We start from the raw sequence: 17,928 nt of genomic DNA, 5'->3' as shown, positions 1-17,928 counted from the left end.
GTTTTCTGGCATCCCTCCCTGGCCCTGGCTAGCCAGTGCTTAGGGGAAAGGGCCCTGCAGCCCCTCGGCTGCTCCAGGACTGCCCAGCTCCTCCTGGGCTCCCTTTGCTCTCCAGCCCTCTACCACCTCTGCCCAGCACCAGCCATGCAGACACCAAAACAGGGCCAGCTGATGCACAGGGACTGTGCCAGCCCTGACCTGAGCTGGGTGCAGCCACAGGATGCTGAACAAGGCTGCAACCAGTTTTCCCTTTCCCCTCGTGCCTCCCCTAGAGCTGGGATGGGATTCCCAGTGTATCCAAGGAGACAAAAAGCCTCCCCCCGAGCCAGTGTTGAGCACGTTCCCCAGCCCCACGTGGACTCCCTCAGACACCAGCCCTGGCAGCCTATGAGTCTGCTAGGAAGCTCTTGACTACAGCAGATCATGGTGGAGAAGTGCCTAAGCAGGGATGTTGCACCACTTTGGGACGTGTTGTCTGGAACGCAGACGGGAGCAGTGATTTCCACTGGGTGAGTCATAGGGGCCCCACGAGCTTGGGCAGGAACAACCCTGCAAACCTCCTCACCACTCCTCTTCTGAGCAAGGCACCAGCTCTCCTTGAAGACAGAGGAGATAGCCCCAGCTGCTGGGAGGAGCCCAGCAGACCTGTGAAGGATAACATTGTGAGCTCAGCAGGGATGGGAGGAGAGAAGGTGCTCAGCCAGGTGGAGATGAAAGTTACAGAGCACTTATTAAAAGGCAGGTGACTGTCAAGGCATCAGTAACGCCGTCACTAACTGTTTCAGAGCTGTCATGGCTGCCTTTGCAGACAGGAGGGACGAGCTCCTGCCCTGAGCTGTCTCTGCACAGCCGGGCGTCTCATTCTCAGCCCTGATCTATTTTCAGTGACATGCTCCAAGCCAGGGCAACCTGCTCAGCTCCACTGGGTCCAAGAGGAGGATGGTGGGAACCTTCAATACAGCAAAAAGCAGAGAGATCAACAAATCATAGATGGTGCTTTTTGTATTGGGAGATCTATGGGAAGGCCCAGCTCTGCAGAATAACTTCCACCCACTCTCCCTCCCTTTGGTTTTGTTTCCTGATCTCCCAAAAGATGGTTTCTGCTGCTGCTGATAAAGAGATGCTCCTTCCACCTTCTCAAACACACCTCTTTTCCCACTGCTCTGCAAAGCACGGCTGTCCTGCTGCGAGGGGTCATTAAAAAGTTCTGCCAACATCCAAATATCCCCAACTCCTCCAAACCAGGTCTCCTGGAACTGATCTGCTCACAGCAGGCATTGCCCAACAGAGAGAGAAGAAGTTGGGGCCAACCACGCAATTTGTTTTTGTCCATAAATGTTTCTAGTTACAGCCCTGGAGTGGGGTTTCTGGAAAGGCCCACCTGCAGGGAGGATCTTCACCAAAGCACCACTACTTCGTTTGACTCACTATCTTTGTGTGGTAACAGTTTCAAGAAATTTTCCTTGCTCCTTGATTCAAAGTCCCGTGAAAAGCCCTTTCCCAGCCAGTCCCACAAGTTCCCAGTTGCTCTAGGCCCACAGCAGCACCAAAAGAACTACCTCCCTGCTCTGACAAACTGAGCAGTACCTTAATGATGTCTGATAAGGGACTAAGGTAAGAGGAGCTAGTAATCTCACTGGGAACCCTTTAGACAGGCATTAATCCTGCTGTCACCGAGCCCCTCAGGAAAACCATTTCACTGACTTGATCTTCTTCAGGTGTTCCTCCCCATAATTTATATGTAGCTAATTGCCACAGTAGTGGCTCCGGATGCGAAGCAGACGCTGCTGAGGAAAAGAGCATGTTGCATCCTTAAGTGATGGCTCTAATCTCTTTAAATAAAGGCAAGGCTACGTACAGTTGTTGGGAGGTTCAGAGCTCTCCCTTTTCTCCTCCCTCTCTCTGCAAAGCCAGCCAGACATTCATTCATATTTTGACACATTAGCGAAAGTGCTCAGCTGTGGCACTCCTCATTTGCAAGAATGGACAATATTTCTCCACCCAGCCACCCATGAGGTCACAACTGTCCCTGCCACCAACAAGGAGATACAGACTTATTTACAGCTATCTATAAAGTTCCTTCAGGATCTTTGTCTTTAGAATACTACAAAGATTCTCTACTAACAAGTGGAGTGTCAGAGGAATAGAGACAAACGACATGAAAGCAAACCAGTGACTAGAATTAAGTGAGACTGGAGAATGAGTATATGCAGCGGTTATTTCTCTGGAGCAGAGGGAAGGAAGACACCTCCTTTTCTGTCCTCAAATGACAGCTGGCAAATAAGCCATCACCCCTACCAGCAGGCAAGGACCAGAGAGCAGTGGTCAGAAGAGTCACAGGGAGGAACTGGTGGATCCCAAAAAGGAAACCCAGCTGCTTGTTCAAAGACTCCACTGTGACAGCAGCCAGCTGCTGGGATGTTTGCAGATGTACCAAGAAGTTTGCTTAATTTGTTTTTAATGAAAAGTTTTCTAAGGAACCTCTTAAAAGTTGTCCTGTCTGTAGTTGCTGCTGACCAAACTCATCTATTATACCCCATTGACCCTTCTAAACCTCTTCCATTTCCTGCATATACTGTAAAAGGCCAAGACAGCTCTGTGAGCATTTGGCCATGGAGACAAGTCTTCCAGACATGCTTTGTCTAGAATAACAAGAGGTTGAAGAACAGGGAGAGAGGGATGTCAAGCTACACCCAAGGCAGCATGGAACAGAGAAAGGCACAATGGAAACAAAGAGAATTTTAATTAAAAAAGAAAAAACCCCACCTGCCCCCAAGAAAACAAAGTGGTCTCTCCCCCTGCACAGATCTGCATGTTTCCTCCAACACAGAGAGTGCAGACACTTCAAATGCAAGGGCCAGCGCTCCCTTCTGCTCTCCCAGTAGCTCTGCCTTCTTGGAGAGACAAAAAAACCAAACAACAAACTGACAGCCACTGCCCCAAGACCCCACGAAGGAAGTGGTCCCTGTTTGACACAATGTTCAGGAGATTTTTCATAATAATGGTGTCTTAGCCAGACAGATCGATCATTGCCCCTTCCTGATCTTCAGTCAGCACACTCCTTTTCCAGCACAGTCTGGCCTGCTCCATCACCTCTTTGATCCTCCAGCACATGGGTTGAAATACACTGTCTTCTTACAGGGCTTCAATGCAGCTGATGAGTCCAGTTAAATTAATTCCTCTGGAAGTGGAGCTCCCAGAACCACAAGTTCATATCATGGCCTCCATGTGCAGAACCTTCAAGGCCTCTGAAATCTGAGAGCTGGTGTCGATCTGGCCGTACATCCCCACTAGGAAGGCTCTGTGCAGTAACACTGCTGCATGCTCTGAGAAAGGGAAAGACAGCATGAGGACTGACCCAAGAGCTCCAACATACAGCAAGAGCAATCCACCAACAAACACTGGGATGAACATTTGCAGCTGTGCAAGAAATTCTCTCCTATCATAAGAACATGGCACAAGCCACCCTCTAATAGGTCCGTGGGTATGTGATCACGTGAGGGATCACACCTCAGAGAAAATCCTAAGGGAGCAAATCTACTTCAAGGAAGCCTCCCTTGTCTATGACAAATCTCCCCTGTGATGCTCAGACCAAAGCTACTATTGATATAGATCACCTGCATGTTTGACGGCCTGGTCTAGGCAACACTGACCCTTGGCAACTTCCCAGGGAGGCTGTTCCCAGCACAGGAGCCCAGCTTTGACCCTTGTGAGGCCAAGCATGCACCAAAGGTGGCAGATATCAACTTACCTTGGCAAAGGAGGGTGTATTCAGGCAGGTTCCTCAGTGCTGTCTGAACCACCTCAAAGTCTCGGCTGCCAAGGCAGTACATGAAGGTGGGAAGGAAGTCTGCAGCAATGCTAGGAGTAAAACATGATAGTGTCAGGACAGTCCAGATCACCACCAACAGGCATGCAAGATGGCCAGCCTGTGAGTGCCCATCAGTGACTCGGGATAGCCTGAGTTCCAGTGGTCCTCACCTGGGGTTGTTCTGAATGGAGCGCAAAGCCAGGCTAAAGGCCAGATTTCGGCATGACTCCTCTGATGAACTCATCAGCTTCTGTAGGTTTGTCTGAAAGATGCATAAATTAGGATCACAGGGCTATCCAGGGAGCACAAACTCCTCAGACATGCATTAGTACCCCTCCAGCACCAATCCAGCCCAACACACATCCAGCAGGTACTGGCTGAGCCAGAAAATCCCTCTCTGTAAGAAGGATTATCCTGTATTTGAATACTTTAAAGTACCCTTCTGTAATCTTATTTCACGTGGGACAGCTGAGTTTTCCCCAGGCTCCAGTGTTTTCGATAGAGCTGTTCTGCTCTCTCTTTGCCCCAATAGTGGGAAGAGGACAGAGAGTTAATTTTTCGTCTGACATAAAAAGAAGTTAAACTGGATGATGGCAGACCCAGTATGCAATGGAGAGAAGACGGCAGGGAAGTAAATACCGTCTGCTGTCAGAAGGCCTAACTGAAGATAAATTTCTCCTAAGATGCTGCAACAACCACCGAAAAAGAAGAGGAAGGGTAGTACTTAAGCTGGCTGTGCAACGCAGACTCTGGTGAAAAGAATCTCTTCCGTCCAGTGGCAGTTTGAGACATTAATACTCACAGCAAAAAAGGAGAGAATTTCTGGCCTCCGTCTGGACATCTCATCAATGTCTGTCAGCACCTCCAGGATGTCTGGTGGAAGACACAGGTTGACAGGGGTGACTAAAATTCACTGATCCTTTTTTTACAAATCCAATCTCCTAAGCAGTCAAGTCTTCCCACCTGCACACAGAGCTAGAGTAATATAGGCATTCTTCAAAACGGATGAGAACAGGTAGGTCACGTGCCAGATCAGGACATCCCAACCTGCCCAGAGAGAGGTCACCAGCGCTGTCATGCCTCAGACAGGGGAAGGAGTGAAGTGGGGTGTGAAGTTTCAATTCCAGAACACCTTCTTCTGTAACTGAAATATCTTCACAGAAAGCCGCTTTTAAAAACAGTGTCCAGGCAGGATTTCTTCCCCCTATTTCTAGTGGTGAAGGAAAACTGTCACCCCAATACCACAACTTAGGTCTGAATACCGGACACCTGTGATTTCAGAAGACCTTTGGAGAAGAAGCATGTTGTTCCCATATGCCAGATTAACACGATTTTCTTCCATGAAGGCCATTTGGGGATTTCTAACAAAATCCTGCTTCTTATCCGTTTAGTAATTTTATATCATAAAAAAAATGGCATTCCAGACCTGGCTCGACATGAACTGCAGCGCTCCTTGAATTACTCATATTATCTCCCAGAGCACTTACAAGATCCAAAGCAGAGGCAGTTGCAGCACTGCTGAACTAAGTGATGCTGATGAGTAGCATCATAGGAAGCCTCTGTCACAGAATCAGAGAAGGTTATGGACAAGTTCATCCAAAACAAAACCACATCCTAACTGCTGGAGACTTCCAAACACAAGACTGAAACAGGAAACTAGCCTGTAGCTGACAGATAAGCAACAGGGTTGGCATCTGTCTGCATTTGCCCTGCGTCTTTGTACAGCTCTGCAGGTCCTCACTTACCCTCAACTGTCTGGCCTCTAGACAGCCTCTTCATATATGGGGCCATTTCAGCTGGCGTGAGAGGAGTGAAAAGGGACATGCTGACAAGGGGGAGAGAGCCAGCTGCTGCTTCATCTGGGGGAGAGAGAGAGAGAGAGAGAGAGAACAAGTCACTCCTGACAGTCTATGTAGTTTTAAGAGGGAGACAGCTCCAGTATTCCCTACCAGTATAGTGGTGTATCATGAGCTGACCAGCAATACTGTAATATAATTCCTGGCTCTCACACTGTCTCTAGCCTCTCTGCATCTTCTGGTACCCTTCAGCTGACACAAAGAGAAGGAACCTTCCTGAGCTGTTTTAATACTGAATAATTTTCCCATGCAAGTTGTAAAGAAAACAGTGGAGAAGTGGATGCACCCTTAGGGTCTCTTAACAGGTCAATCCTGAAGTGTGGCTGAGGAAGGCAAAATCCACAACAATGAAACTTGTCCTTGTTAAGAGCTGTTCTTCCGCTCCAGTCGTGATACCACTCACAGGAAAACAAATTAACCCATCCCAGATACTGGTTCCAAATTGCTGAGTATACAAGTGCCATTCTCCACTCTAAATACCCTTTCGCTGGGCTGTTACGAGAAGAACAAGCACAGCATACAGCCCATAAAAGCATCTGTGCTCCAAAACATACTGCAGGTTCACCAGCTGGGATAAATCTTCTCCCCGACTCAGACTCACCATCCTTCTCTTCATCAGAGCCCCTGTCCAAGATGCCACTCTTACTAGGCAGACTCAGCCCAGCCAGGAGGGACTTCAACATTGCTAGGTCACTGTTGTCTGATGATAAGTCACTGGGGGAAGAGATGGCATGTTTAGCTTTCAACAGCAGTAAGGGCATGAGGACAAGTAAGAGCACATATATGTACACCAAAATGAATAGTTTCTCAGAAGCAGAAACAAGATTTTCCCTTTCATCGTAACCGGAACTCAAATGCATTTTTTCCCATATCTGCAGGTGGGACCCTGCAGCCATTGCCCAGGGAAAAGACTCTCTGGCTGGCCCTCTGGAAATGACTACAGGGCACCACAATGCCTCAATAGGACATGTAGGCTATTATGTGAGTCGAAATCATCATCTGACTTCCTTGGGCTCAATTTTCACCTATAAAAAGGGATATGTTGCTCATCTTAACACAGACTTAAGGGAGCTAAGGGTGAAAAAGTGCCATATTAATAGCTATTTTGTCACATCCTCGTGCTGTCTTCTGTCTGATTAGCTCACAGCAGTCTGACAGCTCAAGTTCTCCATGAGCTAACCATGGGCTAACTGGAGTAAGGAAGCTTACTGGAGTGGGTCCGAGTGCTTCTGCAAGAAGGAGACAGCTGCCTGGGCATTGCATGTGATGTACTTGTGGATAAACTGGACAAACTTGCTGATGAAGGCAGCCAGGTGCCGCGACGATTTTCTGTAGTTCTGAGAAAGGATGAAGAAGATGAGAGTTAACAAAAAAAGCAATGATGCACTGCCCCATCCTGCACCTCTGGGAGTCAGGGAGTATGATCTCCTGCCTCCTCTTTAAGCTTTCCAAGGTACTTGATACACTTTTTTGTTCTTAGGTATATGAAGGTTTTCCCTTCAAATGGGAGAGAGCTGGGCTGGCCCTGCGTTATGAGCTTCTCCCTCTAGTGGCTGGCAGTCCGAGCATGGAGGGGGAGCAGGGACTTTCCTACCAGCAGCAGACGGATGAAGGACAGGAGACAGTCCCATAGTGCCGCCTGGTGCTCGTTCTGGAAGACCTGCGGCTGGAGCAGCTCCAGGATCCCCAGGACGTGGATGAAGAAGGTCAAGTGGTTCTGCTGCCTGAACTCCTGGAAATTGAGGTGAACACGGCCGTGCAGCAGTGCTGCAATCATTGGCAAGTGCCTGAAACGCGAAACAGAAGAAAATCCAGATCTAGTCTCTTCCTAGAAAGAGTTACACGCTCTTACACCTCAATTCCTGAAAGGAAGCGTCCCTTATCTCTCCAGGGTTCTAGATTTGATCCCTGTATCCACAGAATCAGCAAGCCCCACTTCCCACACATGTTCTGTTCTCTAGTCTCCAATTCTAAGAGGACTGTTTCCAGACAGACATGGAGCCGAAAGAGGTGCTGTCTCATTATAAGAGATAGGACTTCGCTGCCCTTTCTCTAGACTTTTGTACGTGAATGTGGATTCTGTCACAATCATCATGATTGCTGCAAGTTTGTTCTTCCAGGACACGGGTGGATGCTTTTCAATGTATGCCAGCCACACAGAGGGTGAAAGGGAACATTCGTACCTAAGAAGTAGGATGGGATGAGCCACAGCTAGCTTCCTGCAGGCCATATTGGCATCCCACACGCGGCTTTCTGATGACTTGGAGTCACTGGTGTCTGCAAGGAGGTTAATGAATCTGTGAACCAGGGCATCGAGCTAGAAGAAAAAGTAATGAGTAAACAGTTAAGAAGTTTAAAGCACAATCGAGCCCCTGGCTCTTCAGCAGTGTTTCCTAATTCCTTCCCAACTACAGAGGGGGTTAACAGAAATTATTTTCAGGTAGAATCTGCGAGCAGATGCAACGTTCCAGCTGGCACAGGATCTGAAGTCCACAGTCCCTACAGACATCAAAGGATCAGACGCCTGCACACTTGTGCTTTACAGAAGCCTTTGGCACACAGAAGCTTGTGGAGCTTATACTATTTTAAAGAAGGACTCTGCAAAATAAACACCTGAACTCTCTGCGCCTGAGAGTGCAGGCAGGGAAGGGGCAACAGAAGAGCAAGGTAAAGAAACCAAAGTGACCGAGGAAGCTTCTGCCAGTCCTCTCCTTTTAGTCTGGGCATCAAGGTAGCATCCACTGTGGGTACATAACTGGATAGGGGCTTTCCTATGCCTCTAACTTTACCTTGCAAGTGCTGCTGTCTCTGGCTCCTTCACTAGTGAGAAGCATCTCAGGCATAGGCACAAGGAGCTCGGGTAGTTGCAGGTATATCTGAAGCAGAAGGTCCTGGCAGCATTTTCCCACAGAGCTGAAGGAAAAAGGGAGAGGTCAGCCACAGGTTACTACATTAGTTCAACCAGCAAACGTTCCAGACCCATCAGATTAGTAACAGCCTTCCTGCATATGGCAAACAGACCATGTAAAAGAGCAGCCACTGCTAATCTGAATCAGTGTTTTTTCAGTCTTTTCTTCTTCTGAACTACTCACATCATTCACAATCTACAGGGATCCATCCACAGTCTACGGGGATCCATCATTAGGCCATTTGGAGTTGGAAAACTGCAGTTACAAATGGGCACAGGACAAGAAAGCTCTGCTTACATCTCCAGTGAGGAGTTCCTGCACATGGTACTCATGGTCATTGCCATCCCAATTGGAAGAGTAGACAGAAGCACTATTCAGACTAGCCAGCCTGTTCTCTACACACCTGCCCTCCGCAGATCCCTGGCATAGTCTATACTGGGAGGCAGTACAATGCAATGGCAACTGAGATTATTCAGTATTTTTTCTAACACCACCATAAGTGAGGTTAGGATTAGGTCAGTTTGTTTCACTGCCACAAATATACCATTTTCCTGTTCTTTCCACAGTGCTAACACAGCTGTTAGGAAACAATCTAGTCTCCATTCAGCTTTGAGAGCAATTGTAATGGTAAGAAGCAGGATGCATTATAAGTAGTGATTCAAGGGATGAGAAGACAAGAAATCCCATGTTAAGAACTGCTAATTAAAAATAACCATTGACTCAAAAAAAACCCCACACCCCCCACAAAAAACATGGCAAGCATTTTGTCCTGAAGTCCTAAAAGCAAAAGGGCCTTGAAATGTAACTTTAAAGTCACCTTCCTGGTCCAAGTACCACTTAAAATGATCCCACGTTAAGAACTGCTAATTAAAAATAACCATTGACTCAAAAAAACCCCCACACCCCCCACAAAAAACATGGCAAGCATTTTGTCCTGAAGTCCTAAAAGCAAAAGGGCCTTGAAATGTAACTTTAAAGTCACCTTTAAGCGGTCCAAGTACCGCTTAAAATGACAAGTAACTACAATTAGAGTAGATAGTGCTCCCCATTTGCAACCCCACCTGCTTCCCCACTGCTGTATGCAGCTGGTCAGATACTCCGTTACTTTTTTGATGTTCTCAAGGTCCCCATGAGAACAACTGAGCAACAAAGGCAGTCGAGACTGGATGAGTGTGCAGGAAGCCTCTTCTGTGTTCTGGTATCTGGTTTCTGCTTCAGCCAGGATCAGCTCCACCATGCTGATCAATTCTGATGCCTTTAGGTGGAGCACAAATTCCTCACGGCGCTTCTGTAATGCAAGAGAACACCCAAAATGAATCCAAACTGAATCCCTAGATCTTTAGTTCCTTCTAGTCGCACCTTCCCCAACGGGAATAGAACATCTCTTAGGACTAGACTTAAGAATGGCCCCATATCGAGAGCTCTGAAAGCATGCATCACAGCCCCAAAGGAAATCTCTTCACCCCTCTTCTACTTCTGAACTCATTTACTTCCAAGTCAGCAGGTGCGATGGGACAGAAACCATAATTCAGTCATCAAACCAAAGAAATTTCTCTGTGGAGAAGAGATGCAACCCCCATTTCTTGGTGAAATGGGAATTATTCCACACTGGGTTTTAGTGTGCTCACCACTGTAGCCTTGTGCCTAGATGTTTAACAGATATTGTGGCAACTGCTGCAGGAGCTGCAGAGGAAATGCCAAGTGGGCAAACTTATGTGTGTTCATATCAGCTTTTTGGACTGAAAACTACCACTGTAATATGTAACATAGCAGAGCAGCTAAGTAACCAGCTGAGGTACAGGCAGCAAACTTGGCATGCTGCAACTGTATCACTCCAGCCATCTCTTGGGCCATGGAAAAATCAGGCATTGTGAAAGCATTGCCTCTCACTCCATCCAGAGAGGAATCTTGGAAGATACTGGACCACTACCTGAGGAGTTCTTTGGTCCCTTCCCTGCCAGATGCGAGGAATGTGAATACAGGCCCACAAGAAATCCAAGGATGCAGTTGGATCAAACCTGCCAGAAGACAAAAGAAGACAGATTTGCAATTAGAGTCAACGCAGCCCTCTGGCAGCACACAAACACATGCTAGCATCTCTAAACATGATGAGTACTGTGAAGAAAGAAACATCTGCAAAAGTAAAAATAGGATCCATTAAGCCCCGAGAAGGGGTTTGGTTCTGTTCCCAGATTATGACTAAATATTTGTTGCAATAAGCACAGCACAGGATATGGAGCTGAACAAACGGCATTCAGCGAGAGTGTGGCGGCTACACGGAGTCTTGCACCACAAGGCCAGAAGTTGGTCATCAACACAAACAATTGGTACAATCAGACCAGTGACCCTACTGTCCCAGTGTACAGAACATCCTATCCTGGCTGTTATGCTGGATTGCAGAAATTAATGAAATTGTTAGTGAGCAAGAGATCAATAATAAAATAATAAACAAACTGAAGTACTGCCAGCTTTCGAAGTATTGCTAGTTTAGTCATGTCCTGAATTACTACTATTAGGTGTTAGCATTTCCATAAGCATAACAAGTTTAAGCAAGATACTACTGGAGTGGCACTTCAGTATTTGATAGCAATATATACAAGCTGAGAGCTAGGGCTGCTCCAGAGATCAGAACTGGGAGCCTGATGCCAGGAAGGGGGTTAGAAAAAGACTGTTAATGGAGTTTAGTACAACCAAAAGATCCAGCAGAGTCTGGCCAGGTACAAAGACTGCCGTCAGTTCGCTATCCAAGCCATCTTTCAAACCCCATGTTCATAAAGATTATCAACAAGGGCAATGCTAGATGGATTACCCAGCGATTAGCACTTCCTGTTTAGAATACAGCCAAATCTTTATGTGCTGCTTCCATCAAACAGCAGGTAGTATTTATATCAAGGTACACAAATCAGCATGACTGAAATCAGCATCCTTCTCACAAAGCCTGTTTTTGGCTAGGTTACATCTCCTGGCAGACGCACCATGGAACGTGGCAGCTCTTGTTCTCAGCTTCTGTTTGTTCTCCCTCAGACACAATGAGTCGCCCAACTCAAAACTCCTTGCTAGGCCCAAAAAACAAGACTCACCTTTGCTCCCGGTTTCTGCAAAGCAGAAGCCTGATGCACTGGTGCAGAGTGGTCCAGCTGGACTGGTGAGTGAGAAGAGCCAAGAGATATGGGTGGAAGGAGGGCACCTGGGACCCTGCCTGAAAGAACCAAACAAGGAAGAGATGTAATAAACAGATCCTTGCTGCGAGGTGGATGTAGGAGATACTGTGTATTACAGAAGGATGACGATCCAGGCAGGCAGACAGCACAGAAAACAACATGTGGATTTAGGATTTGAACTGCAGTACTTTCTAACAGAACATAGCATCAGCCATGAAATTCAGTTTTAATCTTAGCTTCAGCATAGCACTTCTGGGCAAGCTATTTATCTGTCTGCAAAAATACCAATGAAAACACAGCTGGCTGGGCTGTTACGGGACTATGTTGTGTCTGTAATGCACTTCCAAGTCCTGAAAAGAACACAGCTGAGGAAATACAAAGATAAGATGAAACATAAGCCTTGCACTGAGAAGGATGCACCAGAATCCCCCTCCTAGTCAGCCTGTATTGCTTTGGAACTGGTATAGCAACACGTGGCAAAACATAAAATTACCCCTTGCCCTGTTTCCAGGTGCAGGGCAGTACCCCAGAAAGGTGGTTTCAGCACAGTAGTCCCTCTACCCAACAACTCTTACTTTGTTCCAGGAGAACAGTAGCTTCTGCTGGAGATCAGGGCAGCTGCTGATCACCTCTGGGTCCAACATCTCCAGCCAGTCATTAAGAAGACCAGAGGAGGGCCCTAGCCAAGCTGCTTCAGTACTGAGGAGAAAACAAAGCCAGTATCAGTGGTGATGTCATGAACCCAGACCTACCAGTGAATTCCCATCATTGCCTAGACTTACCTGGAACTGTCCAGCTCCTTCTTCACTGGTGTTTCTTCTTTGTCCTGGAGCAACAAGGAGCTCACCACAGCAATTGGTTTCATTGCAGGAAACCTGGCAGTGGTCTCAACAGTAGCTGAGAAGAGGACAGTCAGGAGTTCCTCCAAGTACGGAGAGTGAGTTTCAATCAGACCTTGAAGGACTAGAAGAGGGAAAAAGATGTTACTCTAACTTCAGGATGTGGTGAAAGCTATGGAACCTCATAACAACATCACAAAGGCGATCACTCCAGCATTCTGAGAGCCTGGCTCAGTAAGGAAGAGGGAAGCCATTTTTATTTGGGATAGTAGGCTTCTATTTCTCATTTTGTTAGTGAAAACCAACAGTTCGCCAAGAGGCTTAATCCCAGCCCCACATCAGAGTTTATAAACCCACATACCAGTGCAGGGGAAGGAGTTGATACAAGATAGGACTAAGTTTAGATCAGTTCACATTTTATGATCCAGGCAGAAGGCAGCTTCCCACAGCCTGCACACTAGGCACTCCCTTGCTGGGCTGGCAGTTCAACCTGCTGCTGCAACAGGGAAGGAGAGCAGAAGGACAGCCATACCTTTGCTGATGAGCTCCGGCTCCACATTGCACTTCTCTCCTGATTTCAGGGTTGCAATGATGGCACGTACCGTGGAGCTGATCAAGTCAGGGTCACGACGGAAAGTCAGAGCTTCTGTGAGGTGCAAGAAGCCACCTCGAACTGCAAAGATATCACAGCATTGGCACCACAGGACCAAGCCAGCCCTCACATCAGGCTTCCTTTCTACAGAAGCCCCATCTGGCACCAGGGCACAACTACTCAAACATACAAACACACTGCACTCTGCTGCCATTTTACTCCCACCGAAACCCTTGACAGCTCGTCTGCACGTTACAGGGATATGTGGCTAAGAGAAAACTCTATAACCACAAACCCATTTCCATGCCTAAGCACTTGGTTATAGAATCCTCCTCCCAACAGGTGGCAGATGATAAACAACTCTACAAGTCATGATGTGACCTTGTTCCAGAGGCATTCTTGCATGCTCATTTTTCAGGACTACAGCTAGCACAGAATTCCTGGCCTGAGCAATTGGAAGTTTTCCCTGAAAGATCTGCTGTGCTTGGTGTGTTGCTACCAGGTGCCTACTGCAAACCCTCACAGCTAAATCACTTGTCTGCATCCTCACTGAGTTTATATAGCACAGTACAAAACATCGCTACTCCTGAGCATACCTCTCTAAAAGGCAGCCCACCCCACTTTCTCCTCTGGGTGCAGTTTTGTTTCTGTCCCTTTCTTGCCCCACTCTGAGTCCCATAAGCTGCACAATGCCAGTACCGTCACTGATCCTGTGCCTTGATGAGTACTGCACAGCAAAGGCCTTCAGCTGAGCACGCAGAGGACCCTCTTCCACTGCAGGGTTCTCCAACCACTGCAGCATCTGCATGAGGACTTTGAAGAAGAGAGAGGAGAAGGCAGTGTCTTGTGGCATGCAACGCTGGGGAGAACAGCCAAAGAGACTTGCTTATACATGCTTCAAGAATACAACAAAGATAGCAGCAAAGATGCAGATAGTGGCACATACTGCCAGAATACATAGAGCACACCTACTCTGTTGAACCGTAGCTCACTCAAATCAAGGCAGCAGCTTCTAGCGTACAAATGCAAGGCAGAAGACTCAGTCATACACACAATACCTCTCCCAGCATAACTAGGGGTAACTTTGTGCCTTCTTTCACCATGATGAAAGGAATGAGATATTTCATTGAATAACTTGCAGCCTGCTCTGAAGATTTCTTTAAGGAATTACAGACTTCAGCTCCCAAGTTGTCTGCAAATGTCCTAGCTTGCAAGACATCTCTGTGCTACAAAACAGCACAGATCCCAAAACCAACCGAGACCCACCGCTGCAAATCCACAGTACTGCACAGTTACCAGACTAGGTAGGGTACCCCTAAACCTGCATGTAAGCACCAATTCTCAGCAATGCTAGGCTAATGTGGCCAGCCTGTCTCCAGATGCCTATGTCCAGGCAACTTGAGTCCTTCTGTTTCATGCTCCTCAGGCTCCATTTCCAGCATTACACAGATAGAGGGTCTGCACACAGCAGAGCAGATGCCCTGCAGACTTCCCGTTTCCTCCTCACTCCTCTTCGTTAAACGCTACAAAGATTCTCATCTTACACCGCTTACCTGGTATTGGTACAACTGGCGCATCAGTGGGCAGGAGATGAAGTGGTTACGATGCATTGCCATCACCAACGCACCGCTGTGTGGCGAGTTCATCAGAGCAGCTACTGCCTGGAGAAGCCGTGCTGTGATCCCGGTCACCTGTGTGTTCCCCTGCCGGATGCGAGCCAGTTCCTGCCCCAGCGCCTGCTGTAACGCCAGGGCAAGCGGGCGCAGGTTTGAATTCTGCCATCGTGGGTCTGGATTTAGTGGAAAAAGCTGGTAGGGTACAGAAGGAAATATGTTTATGAGAGCAAATGAAAGGATTTGCTAGACAATAAACATCCTGAAGCAGAGGACTGATTTACCCTGGACAATCATACCGACTGTGGGCTAACTGGAACCTTCTGATAGAGTTTTTTCAATATTTTAGTGCTTGGTACAGGAACAGGTGCAGCATCTATGCGACCCCAACATGACTATCAATCCTGACACCGTGGGGGAATCACCAGGGAATACAGGCAATGAACTTGGCCCCTTAATTCCCTGTAGGCTCCTTCTGGAGTCAATGGAGAGAGGGAGGCTCTGCAAGCAGACAAGCCAGAGTACAAATGCTGTTTACACACAGCTTTGCCATCAAGGCCTTGCGAGCATTTCACAAATCCTCCATCCACTGCTGAGAGGGAAGGCACTATACACAAAACAAACAAGGTGCAGAGACACTAACACGCTAGTAGGCACTGAAAGTATTAGGCATGATCAAAAGCCACATCATGTTCAAACTACAAGAAAAAAAATCCTTCTAGTATCAATTCCACCAGGCTGTAATGGTGCCGCCTCATTGCCTGCAAACACCGCAGGAGGAAGGGGTCAGAAGATGCAAGTATAAGAGAAACAGATTTTGTAAAGCTTCTGCAGGGAAGTAGCTGATCAGATAGAGATTATACCAGTACCTGCAGAAAGATGCCTGCTAGATCATCTTCTGGGCCCAGAACCCGGACCTGGCTTAAGGTCCGGATTCGGCTCTGGCCTTGGGAGTTCTCGGGACTAGATTTTGACCTTGCAGTCTCAGTGCTGTCTGCAAGAGGAATAAAAGAAAAGAAAGAAAAATGTCGTTATGGTAGATAGCATCTGGAGTCCCAACACTGGATCACCTTCAACTTTACAGTCTCTAAGTACCAAGGAATTCAGTAGCTTTTCTCTCGAGGTCAAGCAAAACCTATTTTCCCATATCATTCAGAACAACACATTGTAGTAAACTCCAAGAATACTGGAATTTCTCCCTTCACCAGGAGTGAAAAACTCTAGCAAGGACTGGTGTCTAACTGCAGCTTGCTTATATATTGCAATACAGCCCCTTCTGAAGACAGCTCTTCCTGTCCCTCTCAACAGCGACGGAGGAAGGAAGTTTGAAGACGACTTTGATATTTGGAAGTTTATGCTATCCCAGGCAGTACCTCGGCGGGCTGGTAAGGATGCAGTGAGCAGGGAGTGGAAAGTCTGGCCTCCTGTCGCTCCTCTCTCATGTTGAACCTCCACAAGGTGAGCCATGTAGTCTGAAAAAAGAAAAGATATAAACACATCATCATCTTGCCCTCTTCAGTAAAGCAGAACAGAATTGGTTGCTCTTTGTATAGCTCCCACAGTGAAGGGAATTTGCTGTTCCCATGGACTTTGTAAACATGATGCTTTTAAGCCTTATTTCTTTCACAAGTAAGCCTCCAAATTACTTTTTACTCTGTACAATCCAATTCAGAAAATCCTTCTCTGCTTCAGGAAATACAGCCAAGGGCCATCCAGACAAGCTCTAGGGAGGTGTCTACAGTGACAAGAGGCTGCCAAAGCAGCCTGTGCACAGAGTTTGCTGAAGTAGTTTGGATTTTTCCAAGGAAGTTACAGGAGATACACGTGAAAACTGTTCAAGAAAAAGTAAAATGCGTAGTCAGCCTCATATGAAGCTCTTACTTTTGTCCATGATGTTCTGCTCTAGCGTCTGTGGGTCATGAGATACTGCCTGATCCAGGTACTGCAGAAGTTTGCTCATGCTGGAAACTGGGATTCCAAAGGACTGAACAAAGAGAAGCAGCTGCTGTGGCTCCAGGTCCTGCAGGGCTGAAATACAGAAACACTGAGTCCTCAGACATCTCAATTGCTCAGAGAGGGTCATCTTTATTACTTGATCTTTGTGCTTTTGGCTGGACCAACAGTGACATGTTAATGACAGGGCTGCAGAGAGCCCAAAGCCAGAAATCTGACAGCTGCCTACTATGTTTTCTTTGCTCTGCAAATCATTGTCTTCTTATTGCATCTTCCAGTTAATTCACTCACTGGCTAATTTGATCTTCTGTTTAATTTGATCAAAACCTCAGGAACCCAATCATTCGTATTAAAAAAATAACTTCCACCCTATCTGTTGATGGCTGCAGGCAGGAATTATTGAATAATTCAATCCCTGGCTATAGAGAGCTGTCATTTAATTAGTAAGAAAGGGACGAATACCAAGAAGAAAAAGAGCACTGACAAGCCGTGCAAGGACAAAAGTAACTACACGTATAGCTTACATCCTTCAGACACTGCTCTCCACATTGCAAGCACACCATGTCCTATGGAAGCAGTGCTGTGCCTGTTGTCTGACGACTGTGTAGCTTAATTCAATCTGAATTGTTGTAACAAAGATGGGATCCAATTCAAAGTCCCCCAATTCCTTTAAAATACACAGAAAGTGCAATAGTCATACAGATTCTCTCCCCTACTTCAAAAGTAAGAGTCACTGCCTATAAAAGCTAGCAAGATTCAGCACTTGGATCAGAAAGGGAGGAACTGCCTTCCACACTGCAGTAAGGAGCTCTACGAAAGGCACTGACCTCCTCTTCAGTCTCAGCTTTCACCGGGTTCTGCTCCTAATGCTGTGGGGATTAACCTGTGGGGTCTGACAGTTAGCGAGGTTGTATCTGTTCTCAAACTCTTGGTACATAAACTACACATCATGGCTGAGTAGGGAATCACCCTGGGACAGCCCATAACATCCCCTGCCTGGAACCAGCTCATATTTTGTACATCTGTTTGACAGTCCTAAGGGACGTAGCAAAGAATCTACTGTATGTTTAGGTTGCGACTGTCACAAAATCCAGAGACACACTGCTTTCTAAATCCAAGCTCCCTGCTCAGCTGCAGCGTCTGCAGTGACTGATGGCTTCACCCAAAGGCATCCAAGTCGGAGGCTGGGCACCC

The 17,928-nt window shown here is 47.1% G+C and overlaps 1 protein-coding gene across 1 annotated transcript; it reads right to left on the bottom strand.

Annotated features, from left to right (window-relative positions):
* Positions 1-2,724: 2,724 nt before the first annotated feature.
* On the bottom strand, positions 2,725-16,809 carry LOC104079010 (integrator complex subunit 1-like; the record flags this gene model as incomplete). Its single annotated transcript, XM_009580877.1, has 21 exons — positions 2,725-3,326; positions 3,752-3,861; positions 3,982-4,073; positions 4,614-4,684; positions 5,557-5,670; positions 6,269-6,381; positions 6,877-7,004; positions 7,262-7,454; positions 7,851-7,984; positions 8,457-8,580; positions 9,638-9,864; positions 10,507-10,594; positions 11,657-11,775; positions 12,313-12,436; positions 12,520-12,700; positions 13,109-13,249; positions 13,868-14,027; positions 14,722-14,976; positions 15,651-15,775; positions 16,155-16,253; positions 16,663-16,809. Coding segments are annotated over 21 exons (2,861 nt in total), but the record flags the coding sequence as incomplete, so codon positions are not given.
* Between the last annotated feature and the right edge of the window lie 1,119 nt (positions 16,810-17,928).

The sequence above is a fragment of the Fulmarus glacialis genome, unplaced genomic scaffold (assembly GCF_000690835.1).
Source record: "Fulmarus glacialis isolate BGI_N327 unplaced genomic scaffold, ASM69083v1 scaffold42356, whole genome shotgun sequence".
NCBI lineage: Eukaryota > Metazoa > Chordata > Aves > Procellariiformes > Procellariidae > Fulmarus > Fulmarus glacialis.
This window is presented reverse-complemented; position numbering and strand designations above follow the sequence as displayed.